Source organism: Mauremys mutica, chromosome 4 (genome assembly GCF_020497125.1).
Source record: "Mauremys mutica isolate MM-2020 ecotype Southern chromosome 4, ASM2049712v1, whole genome shotgun sequence".
NCBI lineage: Eukaryota > Metazoa > Chordata > Testudines > Geoemydidae > Mauremys > Mauremys mutica.
Window position 1 is genome coordinate 64,153,972 of NC_059075.1, and position 27,815 is coordinate 64,181,786.

A 27,815-nucleotide genomic window follows, 5' to 3' on the forward strand; every position below is an offset into this window, starting at 1 on the left:
AGTCTGACATGGAAGGAATAGACTGCTCAACTTGTTAGTGGACTCAACTAAAGAAAATCTGTCACAGGAAAGACAAAAAAACTTCACTTTTAACTTAAAGATAAAACCCAACAGCCATTGATGGACCTATCCTCCATGAATTTATCTAATTCTTTTTTTAACTCTGTTATGGTCTTGGCCTTCACAACATCCTCTGGCAAGGAGTTCCACAGGTTGACTGTGTGTTGTGTGAAGAAATACTTCATTTTATTTGTTTTAAACCTGCTACCTATTAATTTCATTTGGTGAACCCTAGCTCTTGTGTTATGAGAAGTAGTAAAAAACACCTCCTTATCTACTTTCTCCACACCAGTCATGATTTTATAGACCTCAATCATATCTCCCCTTAGCCGTCTCTTTTCCACATCTGCACACAGTATTCAAGATGTGGGCATACCATGGATTTATATAGAGGCAATAGGACAGAAAATAACATGTTATCTGTCCCTTTCTTAATTATTCCCAGCAACTGAAGAAAAAAAAAATCAGTTAAATCATGGGGCACCATATTGACACCTTCATGGTTCATAAACAGGGTTGGAACATTTAGATTCACCACACAGACTTCTACTACTTGAAGTAACAGAATAACTGGTAGCAGCAGTAGGTTGTCATCCTCTCAGTAGACCAGCATTAGAGGGGGAAGTGTCACACTTTGCCAGTGGATTTCACAGATACGTGCTGACAGCAACGGATTGTTGAGACTCTGGAATCTTGGGTTCCATTTCAGGCTTTGAAAGGGAATGTGCTGTGATGAGTATAGACTCGTCTATTTTCCCCCAAACTTGATACTTTCTGCTCCTCTCCCCTCCAACTTGTCCTCATCCGAGTCATATCTCTAGCCCATCCCTGGCTCCTTGTCCCAGTCCCATTCTCCTTGCATACCCACTCCCAGTTTCCATTCCTCACGCTTCTCGTCAGTCTCTTTGCCCAGCCAGTACTTGTCTCCTGCTCTGAGCTCACTGTCCCTTTTCCCAATCTCCCCCTGACTCGCAGTCTCTCCCCACACCCAGATCCAGTCTCCTTGCCCAGCCAGTCTCAGTGTCTTCCTCCGACCCCAAAACCTCGATCCCAATCTCTTTGCTCAACTCCTGGCTCCCAAGTCCTCAGCCAGTGTGTCTCTCCATCCCCCACTGGTTTCTAGTCCCAGGCTCCCTCCCTGGACTCCTCATCCAATCTCAGTTTCCCCACTTCTGCCCCTGCCCTGGCTTCTTGTCTCAGTCTCTTTGCCTAGCCACCCCCAGTTCTCCCAATCACACCCAAGCTCCTTGTCAGATTTGTCTCCAACTCCCAACCCCCCAGCCCCAGTCTCACCTTGGCTACTTGTCCCTATTTACTCCTTTCCCTCCCCCTGGTCTGGCTTTTGGCCCATCTGTATTCAAATCAGACTGCTTCCTTCTCTACTCAATGTGGGTGCCCACAGGGATTCACTGAGAAAACAGAAGAGACAGGCTATCTATTCCCATGCTCATTCCCAACCTGGTCTTGAGCAGCTGGGAGCACCCATTACAATGTAGTCCTTCTGAGCCCCCATAGCCCTAAACTGGACCATGCTCAACCCCTTTGTGGGGATGGACCATGTACAGTCAGTTCAGTATTAAGAACTGTGAGGGGCTAGAGCATTCTCAGTGAGGACAGACTCTTGAGAGATTTTAGCTGTTAAGTTCTAGTAAGTCTTTATGCATGTGTAAACTGCAATTTTTTCAAAAGTTTGTAACGTGGCCAAAATTGGGCAAATATTCACAGGGATGGCAAAAGGCACAGCACAAAGTCTGCCGCTAGGCAAATGTCAAGTCCCTGCTCCAAAGCATGAGAGCATTAGAGCATTTCAAAGACAAGAATGTAACATAAACAAAACATTTTTCCCTAGCCTCCTTCTTGGAAACAGCTGAACTATTTTGAATGGAATTTTCCAAAAAATTCAACTTGAACCAGACACCATTGAGAATTTTTCAGCCCAAATGGTAAAAAATAACAAAGTTCTAAGCAACTGAGAACAGGATCTTATGAGAAATGTTGAGCAACCTTAATAATAGGCAATGCTATTAGACCCACCTATAATTAACATCAGACTATTAAACTCCATAATTTCCATAAAGTGCCTCATCTGCTCAACATCAGTACACCTATGTCCTTGTCCACGCTGAGAACTTTAGGTGATCTCCCACCAATAGTGCTGGCAGTAGTGAAAGGTCTAATGTACACTGACCACCAGTGTTTTTACCACTGCATAGTCCAGGGGTCTTAAACTCAAATGACCACAAGGGCCATATGAGGTCTAGTGCGTTGACCCGAGGGCCGCATCACTGACACCCCCACCCTCACTGCCCCCAGCCCCGCCCCCACTCCACCCCTTCTATGAGGCCCTGCCCCACCTCTTCCCACCCCTTTCCTGTCCCTTTCCACCCCCTTCCCCAAAGTCCCCACCCCAACGCTGACCCTTTCCTGTCACCAGGGGGTGTAGGAGAGGTGCAGGGTGCGGCAGGCGCCTCAGGGCAGGGAGTTGGGGTGCAGGAAGGGTGCGAGGTGCGAGCTCCGGCCCAGCGCCACTTACCTAGAGTGGCTCCGGGGTGGCAGCGGTGCACATCGGGGCCAGGGCAGGCTCCTGGCCCCATCCCGCGCCGCTCTGCTCCAGGAAGCAGCCGGAACCACGGCCCCTGGGGGAGCAGGGGTGGGCACAGGGCTCTGCTGCTGCTCCTCCAGGTACCTCCCACAAAGCTCCCATTGGCCGTGGTTCCCTGTTCCCGGCCAATAGGAGCTGCAGGGGGCAGTACCTTGAAGCGAGGCAAGGCAATACAGGAGCCCTCTGCCGCCTCCTCCTCCCTCCCCTCTGGCCCGAAGGGGGGACGCGGCCAGACGCTTAAGAGAGCGACGCAGGGCTCATGGTGCCACTGAGGGGAAATCCCGCAGGCTGTAATTTGCCCACCCCTGGCCTGGAGGTAGGCAGAAGGGGGGGGGGCACGCGGGGAGCTTGGCGGGCCGCACAGAAGAGCCCCGTGGGCCACATGTGGCCCGTGTGGTTGAGACCCCTAGCATAGTCTAGCTCTGCAGTTAGATGACATAGTGGCAAACAAATCATTGGCCATCATTGTTCTCACCAGTAGAGTTTAAATTATGAGAGATTTCCCTTCAATTTTCATTGTACGCAATCACAGTCATAAGATCAAAGCTGTATTTTAAATTTAACAGGTATTCTGTAAGCTTTCTAGTGTTGCAGTTACTGAATCTGAAAGCAAAGCAGACTGTAGTAGTGCAAATGTTGACTTTCAATTGATCTGATCTCTTCTCTCAGAGACCATGGAGTCCTGTTCCTGCTTCTAAGCACAAATCCTCTTGGCATCCCTGTACTTTGTCAGAGATTCCAATCCCCTAACTTAGCATGTCCAGTTCCTGTGTTTTAGTAATGCAAATGAAGAAAATCAGAGTAGTAGCTGTAAGGAGTAGGGTGACCAGATAGCAACTGTGAAAAAATGGGAAAGGGGGTGGGGGGTAATAGGCACCTATATAAGAAAAAGTCTCCAAAAATGGGACTGTCCCTTTAAAAACAGGATATCTGGTCACCCTAGTAAGGAGTCAGAAAAGAGAGACCTATTAGGTAATTCAATACCAGATCCCTGACAAGGCATGGGATCACTTCAGAACAGTTTACTGTTGTAGTGGGCACCATGAACTTGAAATCTAGACAAACAAGAAAACAAAAAAAAAAGTAACAATGGAGTCTCAAAAACTTCAGCAGTTTCAAGTACTAAATTTTCCTTGAGTTTCCCTACAGTTTACAATCATGTTTCCCTATATTTTAAAAATGTTCTCGCTCCTCTGTTGCTGTGAGAAAAACCCAAGCAGGGAAATGGACCAATTCTACAGGGAAGCAATGAAACTGAAACTTTTTGTACACACAGTACTATCAAATGAATAAAGAGAAGGCAAAAATAATACCTTCAAATTGTTCACAGAGAGTGTCTAAACTACAAAAAATGATCGATTTCAAAATGCATTAGCTACCCCAGTTTAACACAGTTTCAAACAACTTTGCATCTAGCATAAACAGCACAAGTTGTATTTATATATCAGTGGTTAAGTGTACAGAAGAAGCTGGAGTCTCTGGGGAGGATTATTATATGGCATTTATTGCCATATTTCCTGGCTTTTGTTAATGCTGCATCTACAACATCATTTTCTTTCTTTCCCTCCCCATTCGGTACTTCCCCCCTTCCAGCATCTGGATTTGGATTTTGGCTATTCCTCCTGAACCCAATGTGCTGCTTTGCAAATGACTAACTTTGGGATTTCTCATTGTGTAACTTTTGTCAAAAGAGCTCAGGCAGAATCCACAGTTTGTTTAGGGCATTTGGTCTGTTCGCTGTAATGAAGCATTAATCAGTCACTTTAGTGTCTCTTTAGAACAGATGTGGGCAAACTATGGCCCGCGGGCCACAGCTGGCCTGCGAGACTGTCCTGCCCAGCCCCTGAGCTCCCGGCCAGGGACCCTAGTCCCCAGCCCCTCCCTCACTGTCCCCCGTCCCCTGCAGCCATGCCGTGTGCTCTGGCCCACCGCTCCTACTGGGCAGCATGGGGAGCGCAGCTGCCTCTGGCCCGGTGTCACAGCTGCAAGCTCCTGCTAAGGGGGCAGGTGTTGGGTAAGGGTGCGGAGAGTCCTGGGGGGCAGTCAAGGAGGAGAGGCAGTTGGATGAGGTGGAGGTTCTGGGGTGGTGGTCAGGGGATGGGGAACAGGGTGGGGGTGGGAGGAGGATTCCAGGAGGGCCTGTCAGGGGCAGGGATGTGGATAGGGGTCGGGAGGGCAGGCAATAACACCATGTCTATTATTTTTCTATTTCATATCCTATTCTGTGATTTGGGGGGCTGAGAGTTGAATGGTATCACTCAGTTCAATCCTACTGCATTTTACCAATCATGTTAACACACTGCTTTTTCCTGCTGTTCTGTTCCCAACCCACATTAAAAAGAAACTCTTCTAAGGTTGAATTTTACTTTAGTGCACTAAACAGTTGTTTTGCTAGTTAAAGTAGAAACCAATGGAACATTGGAGCCCAGTCTATAGCTCGGAAGACCCTCAGCATTGGACACTGACTACCTTATTGCAGGGGTTCTGAATCTTTTTCTTTCTGAGCACCTCTTGCCCCCCCCACCTCCCCGCTATAAAAATTCTACAGCCCACATGTACCACCACAACTGTTTTTCTGCATATCCAGTAGATTAAAAGCCAGGGCCAGTGTTAGAGGGTATCAAGCCTGGGGCCCCACACCACAGGGGGCCCTGCAAAGCTAAATTGCTTGGGCTTAGGCTTCAACCACAGGCAGCAGGGCCCAGGCTTTCTGCCCTGGGCCCCAGCAAATCTAACGCCGACCCTGCTCTCTAGTTTATTTTGGGAGACCCCCTGAAAGCTGCTTGCAGCCCCCCACAGGGCCCCAGACACCTGGTTGAGAACTGCTGCCTTCTTGGGTAGTTCTAAATTCTACTTTAAAAGTATAAGATAAATAGGTAATATAGTTACTTGATAAATGTGCAGCTCCCACTTTACTTTCCTATAACAGGACAATGTTGACTATTATGGTTTTAAAAGATTTCTCAAACTAGTGTTTTCAGGCAAGATTTTATGTTTAAGTTTTTGATTCAACACCGTTCCCTTTATTTTCATTTGAAGCCATCAGCTTTCCAGTGTCTGATGAAAGAAAATAAGTTCCAGTTCTATGGGCATACAGACACATACAAATAATAATAAAGCAACAATAAAGAATAAACGGCCCCTAAATGTACCTGCCCCAAAGAGTAAATTCCATATAGCAACCCAGAACTTAAGTTGGTGAATATTTGTCCTCCTTCATTTTAAACCTAAATGTAGCTTCTTTGGTGCATGAAGTGTATTACCTCTGAAAAATAGGCTCCTCCCCTGACTTGAGCTGTGCAGATCTAGAAAGATGGGGGGAGGGGGAGTGAAATCACAGAGCCTTTCAACAGATTATTCTCCAAGACAACCTTCAGATCAGAATGATGAGGTGGATTATTGAATTTTATCACTTTCAACAACTGACCATATAAAAATATTACTTTTCACTAGTGACCCAAATCTATGCAAGAGATCACCCTTTATTAGGCAACTGCTTGTTTTAACAGCCTGTGCCAAGATATTGCTGAGAGTAGATGACTACAACTCTGCCTTTACTGGTGCATCAGGGCCATTCCTGTCATGCCATTGACAGGCTGCTTAAAGCATATCGAGCAGCCTTTCTGGTATACAAACCCAGGGAAACTTGCATTTAAGCAAAATATCGCCATCATCCCTTATATCAAGCCCACGCAATAAAAACTTTATTCCACCTGTCACTGAAGATCATCTCTACAAGCCAATCGATGGTCGCTGGTCACCTAACTCAGGCTTAGTAGTAACTACACAGCGCACGGGTGTCACCCTCGCATGGGACAGTGCCACCGGGAAACAGCCACTGGCCGCAGGGCAGACAATGGGGAAAAGGGGGGGGGTAGGTGAGTCCACACTGAGCGGCACCTCCCCGCCCGGGGCGCTAACCCTCAGCGGATGGGGGCCCTCATCTCTCCTGAGGGGAGGCAGCCAGGGCTTCCGCTGCTCCGCCAAGCGGGCAGGGGGTCGGGCTCCCATCCGCTGGAGGCTCCAACCTGTCCGCGCGGAGGTTACCAGGTCACCCCGGGAGGACCCACACGGCAGGAGTCTCACCATGGCCCGCTCCCGGGGCTGCACGAGGACCCCGCCGCTCGCCCCCGATCCGGCTCCTCCGCCGCCTCCATCCGCCATTTTGAGGGCAACTGACACCGCCGCCAAGCCCCGCCCCGCCCCGCCCCTTTGCCACCGAGCCGACCGGAAACAGGTTGCCGGAGCCGACGGACCAAGCTGTAGCGTCCGAATCCGCCTCCCGACAGTGCGCGCACCTGGCTTCCACTGAGCATGTGCTAGCGATCTGCGCCTGCTCAGTCACACCTGCTGAAGCCGCTGCCCTTACTTGCTCTCAGATCCGATCCCATTTCCCGCTTCCTGGCCAGAGGAGGGGGAAGGGCGGGGGCAGCGCTTCATAGGGCTAGTGGTGGCGGAAGCGAACTTCGATAGGAGCAGCCAGCGGGGGTGGCCAGAATGGGGGTGAAGGGCAGGCGGACGGTGCCTCTTGACACCCCTTCGGCGGGGCTGTGGCGCGAAAGGCTGCTCGTCTCTTCAGGGCTGGTCCATAGGAGGAAGCTGCACTGTGATGTTAAACCAGGGCAGAGCCCTGTATGGCCACTTGGATTTTGGTTTGCATTAAGTTGATTAACAATAAGCTGTTCTCAAACAGAAATAAGACTGTTTTTACAGAGGTTTGCATTGGTTTAACTAAGGGCTTGTCTACACTGGAAAGTGTTACCAGTCATACAGGTATAGTTAAACTGGTACAGTTATATAACTCCCTGTTTGGACACATATTCTGGAATAAGGCCAGGACTACACTACAGACCTATCTCGGTATAAACTATGTTGCTCAGGGGTGTGAAAAATCCACATCCCTGTGGGCTTGTCTACACCATGCAGCTTTTAGCAACAAGGCAGTGTCGACTAATAGGGTGTGTAAACGCTCTTTGTTGGCACTTTTGTTGACAAAATACTTCCAGCCCGGTGAGCGACATTAGATTTGTCAGCAGGAGAGAGCTCCTGTGAAAGACAAAAGACAAAAGTTTTGTTAACAACTTGGCAGCATAGACATACCCAGTGTAGACAATGCGATGTCAGTGGGAGAGCCTCTTCTGCTTCTCATGGAGGTTGATTAACTACACCAGTGGGAGAAGCTCTCCCGTTGGCATAGGAGCATCTTCACTTAAGCGCTACAATGGTGTAACTGCATCGGTGCAGCTGCGTCTAGTCAGTGTTTTAAATGTAGACATGCCCTTATTCTGGAATAAGAGTGTTCACACAGGGTGTCATACTGGTATAACATCAGCCATTTACATTCACATCTTATAAGTATAGTTTTCCTGTGTAGACAAACGCTTTATTGCTTTTCAACAGATTTAAATTAAACTGTTGCAAATTTCTCAAATAGACAATACCAGGGCAAAACCTGAAGAGAATGTCAAGGGATAAAGAAAGGAATTTCTCTAACTCAAGGGGTTACCACCTACTGAATTTCAAAGATCTGCTGCAAACAATGGAAGTGTTACAGCTTTTCCACAAAAGGTCAGAAGATTATTTTGTATAATTAAAAGTGTTAGACAACCTAAATTAAATTCCATAAAACTTCCTTAACATTTAGAACAGGAGTACTTGTGGCACCTTAGAGACGAACAAATTTATTTCAGCATAAGCTTTCGTGGGCTACAGACCACTTCTTCGGATGCATAGAATGGAACACACAGAAAGAAGATATTTATACATACAGAGAACATGAAAAGGTGGAAGTACCCATGCCAACTTAAGAGGCCAATCAATTGAGATGAGCTATCATCAGCAGGAGAAAAAAAATCTTTGAAGTGATACCGGTAATTGAGATGACCCATAGAAGGTGTGAGGAGAACTTAACATGGGGCAATAGATTAAATTAGCGTAATGATCCAACCATTCCCAGTCTCTGTTTAATGGTTGGGTCATTACAGTAAGTTTGAACAAAAGAAAACCAGAAATCCTAGCAAAAGTGTTCCAGAATGTAAATAATGATGGGACTCAAAGTACAGATTTGGGGGGGGGGGGGAATGGAAATTAGTTGAAGAAAATGATGAGATTCTAAATGGCTGGGAAGATGATGATAATGTACAAATGAAAACTTCAGTATGCAGAAACTACAAAAAGCTATAGATAAAAGCAAAAACAACTCTAGATAAAGATAGTATATGCAATATAATGCTTAAATGCTTACCTGAAGGGAGTTGAAAGATTTTATTAAAATTATACTATAGTACACAGGGAAAAGGAGTACTATCAGTAGAATGGAAATATTCAGTGATCATTCCAATAGGGAAGTCAGGCAAGTTACTTATGAGAACTGATGCCTATAGACCAACTGCCCTCACATCTTGTGTGGGTAAAGTTATGGAAAGAATGATAAATGAGAGGCTAGTTGTGTACTTGGGGGAAAATGAGATACTAAATAATGTGCAAAAAGGTTTTAGGAGGAGGAGATGCATGCTTGATCATATTGTAAGATTAGAAACAAATACAACAAATATGAGGAACAAAGTATTTGATAACTTTTTTGGACATTAAAAAAGCATATGATATATTATGGAGGAGGGTTTGTTATATAAGTTGGTCATGATAGGGCTAAAAGGAAGTATGTTCTGGTGTTTTTTGAGTAAGGGGACTGTACAGGTTAGAGTAGGGAAAGTCTTATCAGGAATCTATAGTATTGCCAATGACACACTGCAGGGAAGCATTATCAGCCCTATCTTGCTTAATATTATGATAAATGATTTTCCAAAATGTGTAAGAGCAGGAATAGGCATTACGTTATTTGAGGATGGGTGTGTTATATGGGTTAAACACAGAAGAATTAAAATGGCTGAAGAGACAATCAATGAAGCACTCAAGGAGGTATCAGATTGTGGAGATGCATGGGGACTTAATTTTTCAGTTGTTAAAACAAAGGGAATCATCTTCACTAGAAGAAAGATTAAAGATTAGTGTAATTTATATCTGTATGGAGAACAGGTGCATGTTGTCACAGTTCCTTCTATTTGCAACATTTGTTGCTTTGTTCTTTCTGTTTGCAACCTTTGTTGTTCCTTCCGTTTCTGTTCTCCTTTGGCACTAGTTTACTTCTGACACCATGTCATGTATTTTTGTACATGGTTGTAGGACAGGCCTCTGTACCAGATATGGACTGACTACAGAGCTTCCTCTCTGAGACATACATATCAGATGTGTTTACCATAAGATCCTTTAATGTTCTGCCAGGTATGGCTGAGGTTAGCTTAAATAAGATATGTCACGCACCAGCATAATACATTTTAGCATTCCATTATGCATGTTTTTAACAGTTTTAAATTTCTTGGTGCATTGTTTGATAATAAACGTACTTGGAAAAGTCATACAGAAAGTATTACAAATAAATATAAAGATAGGATTAATTTGCTTAAAAGTATTGCTGGGATTAATTTGGAAGCAGATAAGAAAGTGCTGATTATGCTATATAGAGCATTAATAAGATCAGTCATAAATTTTGGCTGTCAAGCCTTTAGTTCTGTGCCCAGATCAGAACTTAAAAAGTCAGAACCAATTCACACTCAAGTGCTATGAATTGTAAGTGGTGCATTTCTTACAATACCTGTGTGCGTAATGCAGGTAGCTATTGGAGAAATGCCTATCAATTTACGAATGCAAATGTTAGATCTGACATTTTGGGCTAAAGTCAATGGAAAAAGCGCAGATAAAAATACTGGACAAATACGTGAGGAATGTTGAGAATTAAGGAGATGAAATGTAGCCTGTCACAATAAACTCCCTCATACTCTTAGGGTTAAAGTGTGGGTAAAAGAATTAGTTGAAAAGGAAGGATTAGAAAATATTAATATCTATAGTTATGGGTCTGTAAATTATACATGGAAAATTGTCTCTCTGGATGAAGATTTAGAACTATATAATAATAAATGAAAAAAAGAGTCATCCTATATGACAGATAAAGTTTATGAGTTTATATATGGTAAATGGAGTCACCATTGCTAAGTATTTACTGATAGATCTACAGAGGAAAAAACAGGTAGAGTGGGAGCAGCCTTTTGGATCCCTGAGGTTAGAGTTAAGAAATCTAAAAGAATATCTAATTTTGTAGCCATTAGGACAGCTGAATTGATGGAACTAATGTTAGCATTAAACTGGATAAGGAATGTTCAGCCTACCACAGCTGTTATCTTTTTAGATTCATTATCAGGTATACTGGCATTTAAAAAGGGTACTATATCTCAGAAAGCAGAAGTAATCTAAAAACTGATTTTTTTTCAATAGTAAGCTCAGTCATGAACATACTACTAGTATGAATTCAAGCACATGTTGGAATACCTGGGAATAAAAGGTGGATAAAGAAGAAAAAATGCATTAAAAATGGAGACATTGATATACCTTTGAGAAAAATGTAGTTAAAGGATTTAAAAAGGAATGGCAAGAATTGTGGACCAAGGAGAAAAGAGGAAATAGATTCTGTGAAGTATGACCAAAAATAGAGGATAATGCACTACTCCAAAGTTATGAAAGGATCAGTCAAGTACTCATATTTAGACTGTTAGCTGATCACTGTGGTTTTACTAGTAATTTATATTTATCGAATAAACACAAAGATGGACTATGTAACACATGTAAGGTTAGAGAAACAGTTGATCACCTGATATGGGAATGCAGGGCGTATTCCCAGGAAAGAAGAATTTTACATGATTTAAGATGACAACATACTATGAGGGATTTATTGAGAGTATTGAGAAAATGGGGTGACATTCAAAAAGGTGTGCTGTTTTTTTAAGGTGATAGAGCAGGCTAAGGATATGTCTACACTACGGGATTATTCCGATTTTACAGAAACCATTTTTTTAAAACAGATTGTATAAAGTCGAGTACACACTAAGCACATTAATTCAGTGGTGTGCGTCCATGTACCGAGGCTAGCGTCGATTTCCGGAGCGTTGCACTGTGGGGTAGCTATCCCGTAGCTATCCCATAGTTCCCGCAGTCTCCCCCGCCCATTGGAATTCTGGGTTGAGATCCCAATGCATGATGGGGCAAAAACAGTGTCGCGGGTGATTCTGGGTAAATATCGTCACTCAATCCTTCCTCCGTGAAAGCAACGGCAGACAATCATTTCGCGCCCTTTTTCCCTGGATTGCCCTGGCAGACACCATAGCATGGCAACCATGGAGCCTGTTTTGCCTTTTGTCACTGTCACCGTATGTGTACTGGGTGCTGCTGACAGATGCGGTACTGCAGTGCTACACAGCAGCATTCATTTGCCTTTGCAAGGTAGCAGAGATGTTTACCATCCCTATTGCACTGTCTGCCATTGTAAATTGGTGATGAGATGATGGTTATCAGTCATTTTGCACCGTTTGCATTTGGAAATTGGCGATGACGGTTATCAATCCTTTTGTACCGTCTGCTGCTGTCATGGGTGCTCCTGGCTGGCCTCGCTGAGGTCGGCTGGGGGCGCATGGACAAAAATGGGAATGACTCCCTGGGTCATTCCCTTCTTTATGTTTTGTCTAAAAATAGAGTCAGTCCTACCTAGAATATGGGGCAAGTGTACTAGAGAACCAGAGAGCACAGCTGCTCCGGGTCAGAGCCCCAGAGATCCCGCAGAAATGATGAGCTGCATGCCATTCTAGGGGGTGCCCCTGCAACAACCCCACCCGTTGCTTCCCTCCTCCCCCAACCCTCCTGGGCTACCATGGCAGTGTCCCCCCATTTGTGTGATGAAGTAATAAAGAAGGCAGGAATAAGAAACACTGAGTTTTTAGTGAGATAAAATGAGGGGGAGGCAGCCTCCAGCTGCTATGATAGTCCAGGGCGTACAGAATCTTCTTTAGACATGAAAGGGGGGGGCGCTGATGGAGCTCAGCCTCCAGCTGCTATGATGAGGACGGTTACCAAGCCTTCTGTACTGTCTGCCGGGAGTGACCGGGAGTCATTCCCATTTTTACCCAGGTGTCCCTGGCCGACCTCACCGAGGCCAGCCAGGAGCACTCACGGGCTGATGATGATGATGGATACCAGTCATTTTGCACCGTCTGCCACCAGGAAGGGGATGCTGGTGTTCAGCGCTGCAGCACCCCGTCTACCAGCAGCATGAAGTAGACATAGGGTGACATTGAAAAGTGGCGAGAAACAATTTTTTTCCCTTTTCTTTCGGGGCAGGGGAAGGGTGTAAATTGATGACATACACCCTGAAACACCCGGGAAAATGTTTTTGACCCTTCAGGCATTGGGAGCTCAGCCAAGAATGCAAATGCTTTTCGGAGACTGCGGGGACTGTGGGATAGCTGGAGTCCTCAGTACCCCCTCCCTCCCTGAGCGTCCATTTGATTCTTTGGCTTTCCATTACACTTGTCACGCAGCACTGTGCTGAGTCCCTGCTGTGGACTCTGTCTATCATAGCCTGGAGATTTTTTCAAATGCTTTGTAATTTCGTCTTCTGTAACGGAGCTCAGATAGAACAGATTTGTCTCCCCATACAGCGATCAGATCCAGTATCTCCCGTACGGTCCATGCTGGAGCTCTTTTGGGATTTGGGACTGCATCGCCACTCGTGATCAGAGCTCCACGCTGGGCAAACAAGAAATGAAATTCAAAAGTTCGTGGGGCTTTTCCTGTCTACCTGGCCAGTGCATCCGAGTTCAGATTGCTTTCCAGAGCGGTCACAATGGTGCACTGTGGGATACCACCCTGAGGCCAATACCGTCGAATTGCGGCCACACTAACCCTTATCCGACATGGCAATACCGATTTCAGCGCTACTCCCCTCATCAGGGAGGAGTACAGAAATCGTTTTAAAGAGCCCTTTATATCGATATAAAGGGCTTCGTTGTGTGGACGGGTGCAGGGTTAATTTGGTTTAATGCTGCTAAATTTGGTTTAAACGGGTAGTGTAGACCAGGCCTAAGAGAGTGTAATGGCATGAATGAATGAGGAGTATAGTAGGTGGCAGTTACAGACTCAATAGATGATTCTGTTTTGCCATAAAGCATAAGGAGAAGCTGCTACCTTATGCAGGTCATTTTATTAGTTGTTGTTTATTGTTTTCTCTCTTACGGTTGTTAAGTGTTTTGTTTTCCCTTAGCTTTTCTCTTCCTTGACAAGAGGACTGTGTATTACAGGTAATCTTTAAAATATTCACTGGTAGGGTGGCTATTTACTGCAACAGATGAAGCTCTTAAGTTTGCCCAAAGTCAGCAAGTAAACCAGATACTTAAAATCTGTGTATTAATAGTGAAGAATTTTTGCTTGTTTAAGTAATTGTGAGGATGGAATTGATTGGTAACACAATTACAGTTGGTTTCTAGTCTGACAATCTTTAATATTGAAGGTTATTTTTCATACTGACAACCAAATTAAATTACAAAAAAGTGTTAATTTTGCTAATGTTGAAAGTTACATATTTGAATAAAATGCTGTGCCTACCTGACTCTTGAGTACTTGCTAAATATTACAATCCTAACATATATTCAGAATCCCCTGTGCAGGGTGGTCTTAGCTGTGTGTTTTATTAGCCTAGCAAGAAAACATCGTGCAGAACGTAGGTTGCATGTGGAAGATGACTTTGTCAAAGTCAAAGTCAAAAGTTTGTCAAATCAAAACCAATTTTCACTTGAATATTCAAAGAAATTTCTCTCCAAATAAGGATATTTCTTTGTCAAATTTCAAGTTGCTACCTCCAGCTATTTCACTGGCAATTAAAGGTGACCTGCAAAGGATTCTTAAAACATTAATTTTATACCCTTTATTGTTTCTTTATGAGGTATAAAGGCCTGAAAAATATAGGTTAAAGGTTTGTTCTTCTTTTTTTATATTTGAAATATCAGGAATGTCAAGTATGATTTTGTCTGATTTTTTTTGGGCTCTCAAATATGTTTTGTGTGAACATTCTCACTTTGATTAAAGATGCAAGAGTTTTAAATTTTAACAGATCTCTTTTTCAACTGTGCATTCATTACATACTGGAATTAACAAAAAGAAACAACAGTTTTAAATAGCCTGGCTAAAAATCCCATTTCCTCATAGACTGTCAGTTTATTCGGTTTTGCTCAGTTCAGTCTCTTGTGATGTGATGATTTCACTATTTCAATAACTACAGTCTGTCAAGATAGACAAGATTTTAATTCTTAATGTAAAACAACTAGTAAAAAAAATTCCCATACTTCCGAAAAAAAAAAAGTCCAGGTTTTCTTTACATATCATTAAAAAAAAACAAAAAAGCACACAAGTCCATTCTTTTCCTTTGCAAGTCACCTTTAAAAAGAATTGGAAGAAAAAAAATGTATCCTGTCTCAAAAAAGGTTAAATTTAATCTTAAGCCTTTTTTCAAAGTCACCTTTAGGGATATTTCAGCCAGAAAAGAAAGTAATGTAGAGATATTAAAGAAGGTTTATATTAAACATGGTTTATATGAGAAATGATTTATTGATTTATTGTTAATTAATACTTTATAAGTTAAGGTTTATGTTAGAAGTAAATTTGTGATGATTTATTGATTTATTGTTAATTGATACTTTATAACTAAAGGTTTATGTTAAAAGTAAATTTGTGATTCTAACCTGCAAGCCACCAGCTGTGTCTGTGTGAAGCCTGCTCAAAGAAATACTTTGTATAAAACTTGTTAAACATTAATTAACTCTAAGTAAGCCAAAACAGTAGCTGTTATAGTGTATAGATAGAGACCCCCACCCTCTGTAAGTTTTCATCTCACTTTATCTTTGATTGTTAAAAGACAGGGAGTCTCACATAAATTGGTAACACCCCAAAAAGCAAAGAGACAGTGAAATAGATGGGATTAAGATAGAGAATGTATGTGACTGAATGGTTAGGGAGTTACCAGTCTGAAGAATTCAGTGTTGGCTGAAGAAGGTGTCAAGTGGGATCAACCAGATGACCCACCACACCTCAAAGGAAGGAAAAACAAGTATCTGACAGAATGGAGCCAGCCATCTGCTGATTGATTTAGCAACAGCAGAATGAAGCAACTCCTATCAACTAACATAGGGAAAAATCCCTATAAAACTGGACTCTAAAGAATAAGGACTTTGAGTCTATGGTTCTGCCGCCAGCCTCCAGGAGCATCAGATGCATCTGACACAGACTCGGCTCCATCCTCATGACCAAGATACCTGGCCAGTAACTTGGCATGAGCAACATCTAGGCTGGTAACTATAACATCTATACAGAACCTGAATGAATGATTGTGTGGATGAATATGTGTGTGTGTGTATAAGGAATAAGTAGTAATGGAAACAAGTAGGAAAACATTGTCTTTTGTTTTGTTATGGTATTTACAATAAATGTGGCATCTTTGCCTTATCCCTCTTAATAAGATCCTGCTGGTTTTTATTATATTGGTACAACAGTAATTTAAATTATAGTGAATGCTGCGACTCCATATTGTTATTGTTCCACCTCCACGTAAATCACCAGTTTAACAGAAAAGAGACACACTTAAAGTAGTCAACAAAACAGGCATAGCCTTGCAACTCCTATTTCACCTACATCCTAATGAAGTCAATAGAACTGCTTGTGTTGTTAAGAATTACTCGTGTGAGTAAAGCTGAAGAATATGGCCTTTATATTGTAATTGGGACAAAGCAACTGCACCATATACCTAAAATGGTCCTTTTATTTCAGGCATATCAAACTACTTGTACTCCAGGCATACTAGTATAACAATGACAAATGTTTTACTGCCATCTAGCTAACTTCCAACTTAAATGTATCATGACAACCACTAGCATAAAAAAAAGGCTCATCCTGATTTTCTTTAATTTACCCTGCAGCAACAGGCTGAAGGTTGTTGAAAGTAAGGGGGTTTATTTTAAAATGGAACATATGGTATCACCATACATTGTGTTGATACTTCATGCAATGAAGTTGCATTTTGATGTACCATTTTTTCAGAGTATCATTGTAAAAATAAATGACAACATTTTATGCAACAAAATTGCCCTGAACAACACAGACTTCTAAAGGTGGTGATCCAGCAAGGGTTAAAATTCAAGTCTTCGCTGCAGTAATGTGCAGAATACACAGTGACTCCAACTACTATGCTGGGGAGAGTGATTTAAGTGAATTTAAGCTGGCCATTTGTCCAGTAAATGACTATGACTCAGACCCCTGCACTGATATGATTGTTTTTGAGAAAAGCTAAAAAAAGCATTCCAACTTCAGCATATCTGCCAGTCAAGCAAAGGAAGTCCCCACAAATGTTGCTTTGAAGCAATTCCTTCCCTGGGCCAAGAAAGGGCTATTGCCAATAAATTCTAAAGGAATCTCCATGCAGCCATCCTTTTTCAAGGAGGGTTGTTGCAAGAAAGTAATACAGAAGTAAGAGGGGGTGAATCCTAATATTGCCAACTCCAAGTATTAAAAAATTGAGTCTTTCCCTCTGCCCCCCAATTCATGAGATTAATTTAAAAACTGAGAATAATATATTTTGAATTTTTATTTTTCTCTTGTCTTTTGAGCCCATTGGGTGCAAATTTTCAAGTTTTTCAAGGGTTAGAAAGTTACTGCTTTCAAAAAAAGAAGTAAACTGAGATTTCTTTTTCTTCAAGCCCTAGGCTCTAGAGCCATAATACATATGCTAATACAATCAACAAGGTTTTAAGAAAATCATCCACTACCAGGAGAGTAGTATGTGAGCAGCACGTCACAGGGCTCCAGTCAGGGGTGAAAGTAACATTAAGCACTTACTGGTATGGGGGCCTGGCTCTGGGCCTCCAGCGGAAGGGGCGGGGCCTCAGGCAGAAGGGCTGGCGGTCAACCTCCCCCAGCCAGCCCATCCGTGCTGCCTGGCCCACACCACCTGGGGCTCTGGCTGCTGCGGTAGCAGTGGCAGTGGCCGAGAGCCCCAGGCCCTTTTAAATCACCACCACTGGGGCAACTGTCCCTTTTGCCCCCCATCAGTGGCCAGAGGCATAAGAGGCAACATTAATGCACTGCTGCGGCAGCGCTTTTAAGCAGGGTCCTTTGCCGCAATAGTGCTTTAACGTCGGCTGCGTACAGACCAGTACCAGCGGCCACTTTTTACTGGTACGTCATACCGGCCTGTATCGGCCCACTTTCACTGGTGGCTCCAGTGGGAACAAAGCTGGGACCAACACCTGTGGGGGAAATTTCACACAAGGATCAGTGAGATGTTTGAATCAAGGATAAAACATTTGCAGTAAAATCCCTCAGCCTGACAGTGGGGGAGTACATGAATTAAAACATGACAAGTTATATAACAGCCGGGAGGAGGCCTCCTTCCTCCACAATATTAACGCTGTGCAAGGCCTGCTGCACTCAGTGCGTTAGTCCCATTCAACTAACTGGCACCTCTCCCCTCCCCCACTGACTGCAACGGGAACAGGATGAGCGCAGGGAGAAACAGGAGTCCTCCAAGAAGACCATAGAAGGGAGGAAGTGGCGGCCTGACAAGCCATCGCGCGAGGGCCCGCTCTGGCCGGGCAGCTGCGGGGCGGAAGCGGTGAAGCCGGCGGGGTTGCCCGGAGAAGGGCACGCGGCGGCCGCAGCGACAGGTGCTGCCCGGGGTGGGGCGCGGGGGGTGAATGGTTGTGGGGCCGGGGAGGATGCTGCGGCTGGCGGCGGGGCTGCTGGCGGCGGCCCTGGCGGCGGGGCTGCTCCTGGACTGGTACGGCCAAGCGGGGCCTCAGCGCCTGGGGCAGCGCCGCCCCTTCCCTCGGGATCCGGCCCCCGGGGCAGAGGCCACCAACCTCTTCTGGGTGGTGCAGGTGAGTGGGGGCGGGGCAGGATCCCGGCCTCCGTGTTCGGGGGCGGTGGCTGCAGCAGGGCGCGCTGCCCTCTCGGTGGCCGCTGGTGCCAGGCTTGTAGGGCGGGGCAGCCTGCGCGTTACCATGGCGATGTCTCGGGGCGGGGAAGCGTGGCCGTCTGGCTTGGCTTGACGGCTGCCCACTGGCTGCAGAGGGGTTCCCCTGAAGTAGAGCAACGTGGCTGTGACTGGTGTGACGTTGGGGGATGTCATAGCCACGGTGATGCACAGCCAGGAGAGCTAGGGACTAGATGTGTCTGGCTGAAATATGTTTCATGTTCAAAGTCTCTCAAAATGTCTATCTGTTTTTGACTGGTTCTCGTGGTGATTCTGAGCTGAAGTTGTGTGGCAATGGCCTGACTATATCACGGTGAAATGGCAGTGGTGTGGGGTGTGATGGTCCATTTGCATGTCACTCCCGTTGTACTGGGGGAATGGTGTATCGAAATGTCATCATGGCGCAACGTGCTGAAGTTTTGCGGGCCCTGGAAGTGTTAATACTCTTGCAAGTCCAGGTTCCTGGATGCAAGATCTCTTAGCAGCCCTGAGGTGTTACCAAAAATATCAGCATAGGTGCCAGCCCTGTGTTGGGGTGAGCAAAGTGTGGCACGTGGCCTCCTGTTACGTGTGGAGGTGTGTGATGTGTGGGTTATTCCTCTAAATCAGTGTTTCCCAAACTTGGGATACCCCTGGTGTAGGGAAAGACCCTGGCGGGCTGGGCCAGTTTGTTAGCTGCCCCATCCGCAGGCCTGGCCGATCACGGCTCCCAGTGTCTGTGGTTCACTGCTCCAGGCCAATGAGAGCTGCTGGAAGCGGCAGCCAGTACATCCCTCGGCCCACGCCGCTTCTAGCTCCCATTGGCCTGGAGCAGCGAACCACAGATACTGGGAGCCGCAATCGGCCGGACCTGCAGATGCGGCAGGTAAACAAAACGGCCCGGACTGCAAGGGGCTTTTCCTACTCAAGCGGCATCCCAAGTTTGGGAAACACTGCTCTAGATAAATGATGAGAGTGTCTGCAGGCTGTTCCTATTTATGCAAGTTGTTGCAGCTCTCAAGCTCTTGGCAAGTTGACAGTGTTGATCTTCCTTAGGCTAAGTTCTGGCATCTTTCCCCTAGTAAACTGGAAAATACTTTCCTTTTCCCAGTCTCTCTCACAATTAACTGTAAGTGATGGGGCTTGACCAGTTTACCAGACTGGCTGGAGGATTACATCGCTTTGTTTGAAGTAGATATGAAAGATGAGGGAGCTCATCCAGTTAAGTCAAGGATTAATATCCTAGTGATACATCCGAAGTCCTTCTGCCCTCAATGGTGGTGCTGTTCTGGGAATTACATAACTGAGGGGAGTGGTTAAATTCCTTTCTAGCATCAAAAAATATTATTAGTTATTACTTCTAAATAAAATTAAAAGTTAAAACACTTTTTAATTCATATTGGTTTTTATATAAAACTTTCTAAAAATACCAGATTTAAGATTTTAGTGTAAAACTCATTGATAGCATCTGAACCGCGTTGTCATATCTGAAATCTTTCCTTGGCCTTCATTTTTTCTCAAGTCTCTGTTGTCCAGTGCACATCTATAAGATTATATAAATGTTTAGATCATAATATCATAGACTTTAAGGTCAGAAGGGACTATTATGATCGTCTAGATCCATCAGCACTTAGTGTTTTAATGTGCACCAATTTTTTATGTACTTAAAATAAATTCAGCTGAGATGTTCTGTATTGCTGCTGCTTAGTTATACTTTTCTTTGTAATTATTTTTTCTTTGACTATTTTGTAATGATTCATCCACCTTTCATGTCTATTAATAGGTTCCTGTGGTTTTGTAATAGCTCCTATTTATTGTTGATGTGTGTTTTTGTTTTTAATTGAGCTATATGCTACATTTGACACTTCACTTTTATTCTGGTAAGTTTAGGGAAAAAATCTGCCCCTACATATGCTCAGTAATTTACCAACTTCAGCTGGAGCTCCTTGTGCATAATCAAGAGTGTTATTTTGTCCTCTTATTCTTCCTCCCACTCCTCTTCAATGGGTTTTCTCATATTTTAAGTTTTTTAAGTTACTTTTCTTCAACTCATGTAGGGCTTGTCATCATTGTAGATTTATCTCAAGTTATAAATCAAGTGCTGCCACAACTCAAGTCCCATCCACATATCAAAAACCTTAAGTCAATGTGTAGTGGTGCTTTTAACTCAAAGTGACTGGCCCACCAGAGGTATCAGCTACAGCTCAGGTTAGCACAACTTGTCAGCTGCTAACACAGTCACTCTATTCAGTAGTCACTCTATAGCTAACCCAGAGGTTCCCAAACTTTTTGCCTTTGTGACCCCATTCTGAGACTTATTGTTTCCTGTTACCTCAGACAGGAACAAAGCAACATAGTTGATGAGGAATCCAAGGAATTTACACATTAAGTACATTAATTAATATGCTGTAATGCAGGGGTCTCAAACTCAAATGACCATGAGGGCCACATGAGGACTAGTACATTGGCCTGAGGGCCGCATTTACGGTTACCCCCCCTCCCCCCCCCCCCCCCCCGCTGCCATCGGCCCCGCCCCTACTCCACCCCTTCCATGAGGCCCCACCCCTGCCCCACCTCTTCCCACCCCTTCCCTGTGAGGTAACACCATGAAGAGGCCACAGTTCTGTAGAGAAAAATGGTAGCCACCTGGCATAGCGATTGTGGAGAAAGTCTGGCCAGGTTCAGGGGCAGGTGGCATTGTCTCGCAGGCAACTCTAGCCTGTTGGACCCATGATCCCATCTGCTGATGGCATGACCTCATTTGGGGTCATGACCCATAGTTTGGGAACTGCTGAGCTAACCTCTTGAGTCCCTTCTGGCCCTTTGTTTCTATGAGTGTTATTTTGCAGCTTGGCTGCTCTCACTCAAGCTAGGCTAATTAAAGAGATGTTAACTCAAATTACCTACACTGAAGTTATCTCTGCAGAGAGAGTTTTGTCTTTAATTTCAATAATATTGAAATGTTCCTGACTTTCAAATATATCTTTACTAAATCTGCAATCTTATCGACCATGTATAAATCTTTAACAGCTGCTTTATCATTAACCCGCTTTGGTTAATTTCCAACTGCTAAATCCAAAATAGCTTCTGATCTTGGGGGAAATGTGCTTCTGGCTCCCTGGTGATTCCACAAGGCTAATTCCAGGTCAGTGTCTAGATATAAATCCACACAATCAGTATTCTGGCTTTTTTTTACAGCCCTTCCTTTATCTGCATGAACACTTCCTGCTTTGCTTTCTCCTGCTATCCTGCAGTTTTGTAAATGTTTCCTGTGACATGTCTTTCATTTCTGTATTAGTTGTGCACTAGTCTAAACTGTCACTTACGTTATAGATATTTTGAATATGTGGTTTGTTTTTCCCCCAGATGGAATCACCTCCCTTGTCCACATGGTCCCTCCTCCAGTTCAGCTGTCATTTTGGCACATGTTGAGATTTATTTCCTTCTCCCATCCCTGCCATCTTCTGTGATTCTCATGGGGTCCTGAGGATCTCCATAACTTTCAAATCTTTCCACTTCATCAACCTCCATACTCCAGATTACAGTCAACATTCTTTTAGCTAAGGAGGACTGAAACTAATTCCTTCCAGTGTCTGATTATGTCACTGCTGTGTAAGAAAAACACTCCTGTCCGTGCAGCGCTCCCAGGCCCTGTTATATGTTCATGATTATTTTCAAGGAGATAGCAGGGAGTGGTTCTTGTTTGCATTCCAGGGGACATTACGATGTATATGTTGAGTAGGGAAAACTACATTTTTTTCCTTACCATAGGTCAGTAATGTAGTGTGTGATAAGTGTGAGGAATACATGCACAAAATGTCAATGCTACATCAGCATATTTTAAAAAAATAAAATATTACCTACCTTTAATTTTTCAGCAGATAAGTGACTAAACAGTGAGTCTTCATTTTACTAATATCAGTTATGTCTCACATGTGATGACAACAGGACTAGATGGAGAGAGAACTTTGAATTAAACTCTTATTTTGCAGTATGACTTTTGGATCCCTGATTTAAAGGAAAACTGCAACTTATTTTCAGTAGTGTTATCACTTTATTTAGGTGTAAAAATGAGCAAATTGTAGAATCAGTAGAACTTCACTACTTTGCACACCAAAGATGACAGTTTTGCCGCACTTCTCAGTGAAGGTGTAATTGAGCTGTTGTAGTGAGGTTTCATATTACTAAGACCTCATTATTTTCACAAAATATTTATTAGTATTTAGCATCAAACATAACATGTCAAATAATGAATATGGTATACTTATGATGCATTACCTTTGCTTTTTTATTATGCTATCTCTTTACTCACTAGTTCATTAATTTGCAATCAGCATAACTATCATTAGTACAAATTAGTGAGGTTCATAATATTTTGAAATAGCTATGAAATATAACAATTATTATTTGTTTAATATACATTTATCTGTCTTGGGGTCTGGCTCTGATATAGAGAGAACTCCCATGGAGGTTGGTGGGAGATTTTCTTGTACGAGTACTGCAGAATCAGGTCCCAAGACATAAGAATTCTTATCATTGCAGTCTTCCTTCAAATGGCTGAAAAGTAGAGAGGAAGCTATGACTATTTTTTATTATTTTGCACCTCAGCTGCTTTTTAGATTAGCTATAAGTGTTTGTGTGAGTTTGGTTCTTATAAAAATGAACTAATAACTTTAAATTAGAGCCCAGTTTATTGTTGGCAAGTACTGTGCAATCTTCCACACAAGGCACTTCAGTCCTAACCTGTCTTATGTACAAATGTCCAAGAAGAGCTATGAAATGGACAATCTGATTTTCATTTGTGAGGTATTCAGGATTTGAACACAGGTCTCCTGATCTGAAAGACTAATGTGTAGTAATCCATTATATCTAGCTTAAAGAAATGTGATTGAAAGTCTTTGCTGACAAAGTAAACCATAATTCAAACAAATTTGTTCTGTCTGGCCTTTTTTCAGTCCTATCTAACCTAATAATTTTCAAATGTGGAATTATTTGAATGTCTTGGTTCAAAAGAAAAGCAGCCTTCAAAATATATAAAAGGTCTAGTAATCTTTTTTGGGTAGTCCTCACATTGATGAAGGCATTTCTAATTGATCCAGTACAATTTTTGTTTAGTTTTAATAACCGTCTTTGTCATTCTTGAGATAGGTCTTGTCACTTGATCTCTGCATGGGTGATTCTTAGAAATCTTTGAGCAAAGCTACTGGAAAATTATTTGGGTCCTGGTCTGAAACTACTAATTTATTTTCAAGTCCTGTTTAGTTTTAGATGGCTCTTGCTTGGCAAAACATTTAGAGTTGTTTCTGGCAGTGATCTTTCCCTAAATATATTTTTTGGTCTCTTCATCTGTGATACAATACCTTTATCCAATATATTCTTTCTGTAGGTATCAGACATTCACATCAGTAGGTTTCGGGATCCCAAACGAGTTCCTGACTTTGAAAAGTTCTGTTCTGAAACAATTGATATAATTCAACCAGTGCTTGTTCTAGTGACAGGTAAGCAATTCAGAAATTATATTTCTTCCTATTGCCCCTTCCTTGGTAATACATTCAGACAAGTAAAATGTCTAGCTCAGGTGTTGGCAACCTTTCTGAAGTGGTGTGCCAAGTCTTCATTTATTCACTCTAATTTAAGGTTTTGCATGCCAGTAAAACATTTTAACATTTTTAGAAGGTCTATAATATATGACTAAACTATTGTTGTATGTAAAATTAATAAGGTTTTTAAAATGTTTAAGAAGCTTCATTTAAAATTAAATTAAAATGCAGAGCCCCCCCCCGGACCAGTAGTCAGGATCCGGGCAGTGTGAGTGCCATTGAAAATCAGCTCGCGTGCCGCCTTCGGCACCCGTGCCATAGGTTGCCTACCCCTGGTCTAGCTTCTCAAAGTAAAATGTCAAAGCTTAAGGCATCTTAATTAATGAAAATTAAATTGCAGCTGAAAAAATAGTTTAGTTAGTCCAAGAAAAGATACTTTCCTACGCCCAGCAGAATTAGCATTGTTTTAATTTATTCTACAGGCGCAAGCAGAAGGTTAATAGTGAATTTTTAGTGCTCATCACCACTGACTGTAACTAGGTGGTGCACATATTGGGTGCATTCTGAAGTTTTCCTTACAGTTCTGCCAATGCATATCAGTACTAGGATCTGTACTGAGACCTATCAACTCATTTCATACACAGACTAAAAAACAAGCACAGATTTGGTGGTGGAGCTCAGTATGTCTATATTCTGAGGGTAAAAAGAATAACCCCTATTCAGTTATGTAACCTTTTTGTAATTGTGAGAACTCATTTTTACTTATTTGCATTGCTCATGTTCTTTTCACCATATGTCATATCAGGACTAATAAAAGAGACATAAGCTGTTTATTTAACTGTTCTGCCACAATTATCAATAAGGATCAGTATTTATTAAATGATTTGAGGAGACTTTGCAGTAACAGCTGTATGAAAGACTCCAGAATCTAGGTGCTAGCAGGGTCACTAGGTAGAGTTTGTACCGTAAATGAATATCTCTGTTGTTGTACGAAATTGCTTCCCAGACAGCTTTTTGCATAAATTATAGCAGTTCAGAAACATTTTAATCTATTTTTAGAAATAGTTAAACAATGTGCATCATTTAAGTAAATGAAGAAGGGTTTCAAATACAGACTCCTAGGGAAAGTAAAATGAAAATGTGAACAAAGGGGTGGGGGGACACCTCATATTTTAATCAGTACTGAAACGGGTGATGGCTGATCTTCTATACCATGAAATGTAGCAGTTAACTTTGTGACAAGATGTTTTCATTATTTGTTATTGAGGATTCTGCCTTAGTATTTTCAAAATGTAATGCTTTCTTGTAAAATCTTTCTCGCTTATAGGCAAGGATGTGGCATTAAAGAGTGCTGCCATGACATGTTAAGCACAAGTTTGAATGCAACTGATAGCCAAGGCAGGGCACCTATAGTGTAAGAGGGCTTATTACCTTATAGTAATAAATCTAGTACCAAATGGCAGTAGGCACTAGAATGTGTTCACAGAAGGCCTGTCATTGTGTTGAGCGTAAGGCATGTGCGCTGCATGCTTGCATTATATAGCTCTTCTGTGTGATTTATGAAAAATGTAGCATGTAGTTCAGTCTTGGCCTTGTGCACTTACAGGTGATTTGACAGATGCCAAAACAAAAGATAAACTGGGCTCTGAGCAGATTGAGGTGGAGTGGCAAACTTACCAGTTGATCCTGAAGAGATCAAGAGTCATGGAGAAAACCAAGTGGATAGACATCAAAGGGAATCATGGTAAGAGAGAGCCAAGAAACTAATAGTTTAATGAAGGACCCAAATAATCCCAGGGAAATAAGAAACTTAGTCTAGTCAAATGAAAGTTGTAGGCAACCTTCCATTTTAAGATGCTAATATTCATTAAGATACTGGTATATGTTATGAACTCCTAAGATAGGGTTGCCAACTGAGGGCCCAATTCATTGAAGTCAATGGAAGTGTTTTTTGTCTATAGGGATTGTAGGATTGGGCCTTTAGAGAACAAGGAGAAAGGTTTTCCCTTGCTTCTTGCTGCTGTCTGGCTAATAACTGAGTAAAATGTTTAAAGGAGCTCATTTAAACAAACAATCAGATAGGTCTAGCTCCTGACACACACAAGGGATTTCTGAAGGAGTTTCTGAAACACTTCTGCAGTTTTCACAAATAACACCTTCTTGACCAATTAAAAAACTAAACTACCTTAGTTTCTCTACCTCCACTTGTAAAACATTCAGCTTATGACTACTTTTTTCTCTTTGAGCTTAAACCCAAATGAGCAGTGAAATTATTTCCAATGTTAAATTAACTGCAGCAATAATGGAAGCAAACAAATAAATAAATAAAAAGGTTCAGCTTTGAAATATGGACAGGCTTTCTGATCAATTTACAAATTTCATTGCACCAGGGATTTTTGTTTGGTAAATGTTTCCTTTAGGTTTCTTATTGTGAGACTAAAACTGTTTTACAACATTGAACCCCAGAAAAACAAATTATACGGAAGTGAATCTTCTGTGAGGTTGTTACCAGAGTGTCTCTTTATCTGCTCCCAGTATGTGAGTCGGTGCTAAGTGAGAGAGAATGAATTCTGTCTTTCCTCTCATATCTACTTGGTTATGCAGCCTCACAATTTCATTAGTTTCTACTTTACCTCTTCCTTTGTTCCCGCATGGTAGGATTCCTATGTAGTTAATGAATTTAGAGATGAAACCTGATGTACCTTTCCTCTTCAATGAAAGGGTATTGGTTATATCCCTGAAAACTACAATGTGGAGTCTCAACAACTCACTCTCCTGACAAATAAATTCCTTGTGAAGGGAAATTCAGAAACATACTGATCACTGATAAAGGACTGTACTGAGACTGCATGGTGCATTCTTCTCATTATTCCACAGTCTTCACACCGTGAAGGCCCCTCATCATAGTGAATTCCCTTCACTTGTGGGGCTGGACATGTATCTCTCAGATCACTTTCAGTGCTTTTTCTTCAGTTGTCAAGAATATTGCTAAGGATTAATCTGAGATCACCCAGATTAATTTTCATTGGTGACAAATGTTCCTTCTAATTTATTTTCTGTGTAAGGAATGAGTGTAAGTGCAAATTACATACTTAGGAACACATGCTCTTTCCCTCTCCATGTTCACATTTGTTTGTTTATTCATCCTCACTTGTTCTTGTTCAATCTCTCCCATTCCTACCCACTCTCCTAAATTCCATTATGTTCACTACTCTCCTTTTATCACTGTTTTCCTCTCATTTTCCCATCCGTTATTGTTTCCCACATTGACATTTTCCCTCATCTTATCTCTGTCCTCTTTTTCCCATCTCCTCCCAAAATCAACTGTTGACCAACCATTTCTTAAAGGTTTTTTCTCTATAACTAGTTTTTTTCAGCATAAACAGCCTTGTGCCCATGCACACAAGTTATTTTTTCAGTTTTTCTGGCTTTTTATTCCACTTTAATTAATCCACTTAGGAAGTGACATAACTTCATATCAGAATGAGTTATTTCAGTATGGAAATCAATCCTAGAACCGTGTGAGAAGAAGATTTGGCAAGACAGCCAAGATCTCTTTGTACACCCAACCTGAGCCAGAGACCCAGGCACAGACTGGACCTGAGATGGCTCCTGAGACCCAGGCATTAAGCACCCAGTGTGCCGTGGCTGTCAGAGAGAGAGCACTATCAGTTGCTGAATGCCTGGCAAACCTTTGAGGGAAGTGAAAGAGGACAAAGGAGGAGATAGTTGCTGA

General features: G+C 42.7%; 2 protein-coding genes across 5 annotated transcripts in view; one reads left to right on the plus strand and one right to left on the minus strand.

Moving 5' to 3' along the window:
• UBR1 (ubiquitin protein ligase E3 component n-recognin 1) overlaps window positions 1–6,834 on the minus strand; it is a 143,246-nt gene extending 136,412 nt beyond the window's left edge. Inside the window, exon 1 of the mRNA XM_045015211.1 lies at window positions 6,749–6,834. Within this exon, the coding sequence (XP_044871146.1) occupies window positions 6,749–6,826 (78 nt within the window). The 5' untranslated portion in view covers window positions 6,827–6,834. The remainder of the gene's footprint in view (window positions 1–6,748) is intronic.
• Window positions 6,835–18,112: 11,278 nt separating this feature from the next.
• The window catches only part of TMEM62 (transmembrane protein 62), a 39,550-nt gene continuing 29,847 nt past the window's right edge, over window positions 18,113–27,815 (plus strand). Inside the window, exons 1-3 of one of the 4 annotated variants that reach the window (XM_045016290.1) lie at window positions 18,113–18,252; window positions 23,926–24,037; window positions 25,686–25,823. In XM_045016290.1, the coding sequence (XP_044872225.1) occupies window positions 25,784–25,823 (40 nt within the window). In that variant the 5' untranslated portion in view covers window positions 18,113–18,252; window positions 23,926–24,037; window positions 25,686–25,783. Of the gene's footprint in view, window positions 18,253–18,300; window positions 18,466–18,702; window positions 18,724–21,292; window positions 21,685–23,925; window positions 24,038–25,685; window positions 25,824–27,815 lie in introns of those variants that run through there. The other 3 variants (XM_045016289.1, XM_045016292.1, XM_045016291.1) reach the window with 3 other exon arrangements.